This window comes from Amblyomma maculatum, chromosome 8 (assembly GCF_055883805.1).
Source record: "Amblyomma maculatum isolate TAMU_Amacu chromosome 8, ASM5588380v1, whole genome shotgun sequence".
In the NCBI taxonomy this organism is placed as follows: domain Eukaryota; kingdom Metazoa; phylum Arthropoda; class Arachnida; order Ixodida; family Ixodidae; genus Amblyomma; species Amblyomma maculatum.
In genome coordinates, this window is record NC_139351.1 from 26281279 (window position 1) to 26286003 (window position 4725).

The 4725-nt window shown below is 41.5% G+C and overlaps 1 protein-coding gene across 1 annotated transcript; it reads right to left on the reverse strand.

Annotated features, from left to right (window-relative positions):
• Positions 1-3794: 3794 nt before the first annotated feature.
• Positions 3795-4201, reverse strand: LOC146180784 (uncharacterized; the record flags this gene model as incomplete). The annotated part of the gene is made up of 2 exons (XM_084575654.1): positions 3795-3877; positions 3970-4201. Coding segments are annotated over 2 exons (315 nt in total), but the record flags the coding sequence as incomplete, so codon positions are not given.
• Between the last annotated feature and the right edge of the window lie 524 nt (positions 4202-4725).

The following is a 4725-nucleotide window of genomic DNA, read 5'->3' on the forward strand; positions in this document are numbered from 1 at the left end:
TTGCAATATGTTTGCTGCTGGCAGTCAGTGACTAATTTATGAATACTACACAACAACAGCACCAATGTTACATAATTTTTTACATGCAGGTACAAAAAGGCGACAGCCTCGAAACTTGGCCTTTTCAAAAAAGGCTTCAGTTTGAGAAGACCATAAAAGAACAAGAGCGGACCATTGAAGAGAGGCGGTTGGCGTTTGAACGCGATCGCCTAACTTTAGAGCGCGAAAAGCTACTTCAGCATGTAAGAGAATGGGAGGCAGCTTGCAAAGAGCGAGCTGAGGACAGAGAGCTTCGTCTCCAAGAAGCTGCCATACAGCGGCGCCTTCACGAAATGGACCTGCAAGACAGGGCCAAGGAAAGGAAGCCACAGTCCCAGGAATCAGCAGAACAACGAAATCAAAGGGAAGTCGCGCCGCATATTCATTGAGCAGCAGCAGGCGCTCATAAAACTTGTATCCAAGATGCTGTCAAAAGAAGACAAATAAAACCTGCAAAGTGGTGATTAGTGATATTTCAGTGCACTGTTTCGGGGTCCTGTGAAGCTCAGTTCTGTCTTGAGTAAACAGTTGCAAACACCCTTAATATTGATTTTCCACATCTACATCGTCAAAAAAATTACCGCCTTGAACTATTCAATGTATTCACAAACATCAGTGTGTGCTGCAGCCTAATGTACACAGATGGCAACAAGAAACACTGACATAATAACTGACAGCAGGACTGAAAAGGGAAACCGACTGCCTGTGCAGGTGTTCACGCAGCCTGGCAAAGACCTCAATTAATTGCATATTGTGTTTCATATGACATACAAATAGACACGCTCTGCACCTTAAACACAAGAATGACTCTTTAGTGCTATGAGGGTTGTGTGTAAAGTTCTGCAAACACTGGTCACACAGACATGTACCTATGTGCATTTCACAAATTCATGTTTTGCACAACAAACTGCTTCCTATCCACATGCCATAATTGCTGTGTTCATCAGTGAAACATCAACACACATTAGTCATACACACATTCTTTGTGCAGCAGAAAAGATGATCAACAAGAAAATCGGCAAGCTCAGCTGCTTCTGCCTTTCAGGGCCTATGTTTAGGGATTCATAGTCATGTGGTACGACTAAGTCATGGAAACAAAATGTTCATTTGGTACCCACCAATTCCATGTGTCAATATGTGTGAATGATTATGTGCGGACACAAGTTATTCTTGCTGAACACTACGTTCATACTCAAGAGCCGAACATTTTGCTGTCCTGCACTGACCAACCATTAGGCTCACATTAAGTACACATCCTAATGCATATTTCCTTAATGAATGCGAAACACTCGTACTCATGCTTAGCTAATGTGGACACTGTAAATGTGGAAGAATCAAATTAAGTTTTCGAGACGAAACAACCATTTTAATTCAGTTATATGCTCTGTTAGTATGGAGACCGTTCAAACAATGAACAGTGTGACTATATATGTACACCTCCCATAGACATCCATGTATTTTTGTTACATTAATAAGGATAGCATGACGAAGAAATCACGTATAAGGTAGCCAGAAACTACTCGAATGTGTCCGGACTCTAAATATGATCGAGCTCATGAGAATTTGACAATCCCGTGGATTGTGTTTGTTGTAACTGAAATTCATAATGAATGGAGTTGCTCTATTTGAGCTCAAAAATGCAGAATCGGACCAAAGCGGTATTTTTTTAAAAGGCCGTTGTGTGTGCGGTTGCTTCAAAACACACTTCATCAAGCCAAGTTCTCAGCTCTGCAGCGTGCTCATATGAGCGTGCCACGTATTTATTTATTTATACCTCAAATGTCCCTGGTGGGGCATTACATGAGGGGTGGGCTATTATAGTTCATTGGCGAGTCTTTCAATGAATGCTTTGAAGTGTGCTAGATGAGCGAGATGAACTGCGTCGGCAGGAAAGCGATTCCAGTCCTTTGCTGTCTGGACGAAAAAAGCATTTAGGTGTGCAGTGATATTTGCGGATGGCAGGTATACTACTTGATTGTGATTAAGTCGATGGGATACGCGGTGACAAGGCATGATAGCACAGTTTCCTAGTGATGAATGGTAAAATTTATGAAAAAGGCACAGCCGGGCTATTTTGCGGTGTGATTGGAGGGAAAGGAGATTCGATTTTGTCTTCAAATCAGTAACACTTGAGTGATATGAGTAGTCTGAATGAATGAACCTTGCTGCACGATTTTGGATGGATTCGAGGGTGAGGGAAAGGTTAGACTCGTGAGGGTCCCAAACTGCGCATGCGTATTCCAGTTTGGGACGGACGAGTTTTAAATAGGTCAGCAGTTTGACAGAAGGAGGTGAAAGTCTTATTTGTGTTTAGGGACATGAGCCATTTGCTACACCAGGATTCGATGCAATTCAAGTCGTTCTGTAACAGTTTAGTACCGTTGCTGTTAGCGATAGGTCGATATATTACGCAGTCATCCGCAAATAGTCGTATGTTAGAAGTTATATCAGTAGCCAGGTCATTAATATAGATTAGGAAAAGTAATGGACCGAGTACAGTACCTTGTGGCACGCTTGGCATGCCCGCACGCTTGGCAGAACTTAGCGATCGCATGGCTTCTCACTTACAATTTGACGCCTTGCGAAGCTTGCGCAGCACATACATTTACATTTTGTATACATTTACTGCACAAGCAACTGCATGCTCCCCTAGCAAACAATGTTAGCAGCTGCAAATTGGCGAGTGCTGGCAAGCTGGCGTGAAACCAGTAAATGCCCGAAGACCAACACACAGTAGGCAGAAACTTTCTGGTGGTGGCAAGTGGCATTTACAATGGTCATCATCATCAGCAGCAGCCTGACTATACCCACCGCAGGGCGAATGCCTCTCCAATATTTCTCCAATTAACCCGGTTCTGTGCTAGCTGCATCCACTTAACCCCTGCGAACTTAACCTCATCCGCCCACCTAACTTTCTGCCGCCCCCTGCTACGCTTTCCTTCCCTTGGAATCCAGTTTATTACCCTCAGCGACCATCGGTTATCCTCTCTTCGCACTACATGTCCTGCCCATGTCCATTTCTTCTTCTTAATTTCCACTAGAATGTCGGTAACTTGAGTTATTTCTCTGACCCACTCTGCACGATTTCTCTCTTAATGTTGCCCCTACCATTTTTCGTTCCATAGCCCTCTGGGTTGTCCTCAACTTAAGTACAATTCTCTTGGTTAGCCTCCACGTTTCAGCCCCATAGGTGAGTACAGGTAAGATGCAATTGTTATATACTTTCCTCTTAAGCGATACCGGTAAGCTGCTAGTCATACTCTGTGAGTGCTTGCCAAATGCGCTCCATTCCAATCCTATTCTTATTTCCTTTTCATGGTCCGGATCTGCGGTTACTACCTGCCCTTACAAAAAAGCCTAATGAGTTTCTTATTAAATGTTGGTTACATTTCTCATCATGTACATTCACATTTCTGTAGATTTTCTTTATGCATTCTTAATGAGTTTCATAAGAAAGTTGGCCACCGTGTTTCTGATGCACACTTAGTGCATGAATTTTTATTGAACTCTTAATGCACGAGTGACTGTTGTTTCTGATGCATTATTAATGTATGAATTTTTATTGAACTCTTAATGCGCGAGTGACTATTGTCATCATGATGTATATTGTTTGATGCGTTTCTAATGTTCCTAGAGATGCTTGTGCGCACCTATATGGAGAATGTTATAGCCATTGAGACTGGAATTGCCCCAGAAAGCTTTGAAATAAATCGGATTCCAGATTCTCACATAGAGCTAATGCAAAACTTTGCATTTTATTTAATTTCGCTCGAAAGCATCGACGACAGGCTGTTCTTAAGCTGCACCACTGTTGTGTCAAAACTGCCACAAATGTATCCTGAAAATAGAGAATTTGCAATTAATTAAATCAGTCTCACACAGATGGCGTTCGCTGGTCATATGCTCAATGTGCTACAGTGTCGTGCTTACCGATGATAGCATTTACCCCAACAGGGTCCAGAGCTTCTTTGCATGGTGCATCCTTTTTTGAGTTGGTTCCCTTGCCGTAGAGAGATTTTCCTCTGAGTTCATCTTCAGTGAACAGTGCTCGCATCAGGCCCCTAGCAAATTTAGCCTGTGCTCTTTTGCAGTGGGTACGCAGCCGATCTAGAGTAGACTTTTCCACCAAGACACCGTCACCAATGGAAACCGGCACAGGAATTTACCAAAATATTTCATGTAAACTTTAAAGTAAGTTATTTTAAGCAAATTGTAAACATTTCACTTTAGATATTAAGTGTAACATACAGGCAATGATAAATAAATTACCATGTGGACTTACGTTTCTTTGCGGGCTGGGAATTCATAGCAGTAAGTGCTAGTATTTCCATTCTGTGGTGTTAGGATTTCGGGTTTTACTCATGAGAACATTTGAATGATATATGATTTGCTATAGTGGGCTAAAGCTCTATTAGTAACCACATTAAACTGCTTAATGCTTGTTAACTGAAACCAGCAATTACTGTGGTGCTCATACTCACTATAAGTTATCCAATGGTATACAACTTGATGCTTAAATTTAGCATTAAGTTCAATCATTCATTAAAGCAACTAATTAATAGCAACTAGGACATGGAATACTTCAGTGAAATTATACTCAAACAAGTTTTCGAACAATAATTACTTGATGTTGTAGCATAAATTTCAGTTTTAATCAGTTATCGAAATAACACTAATTAATTAGGG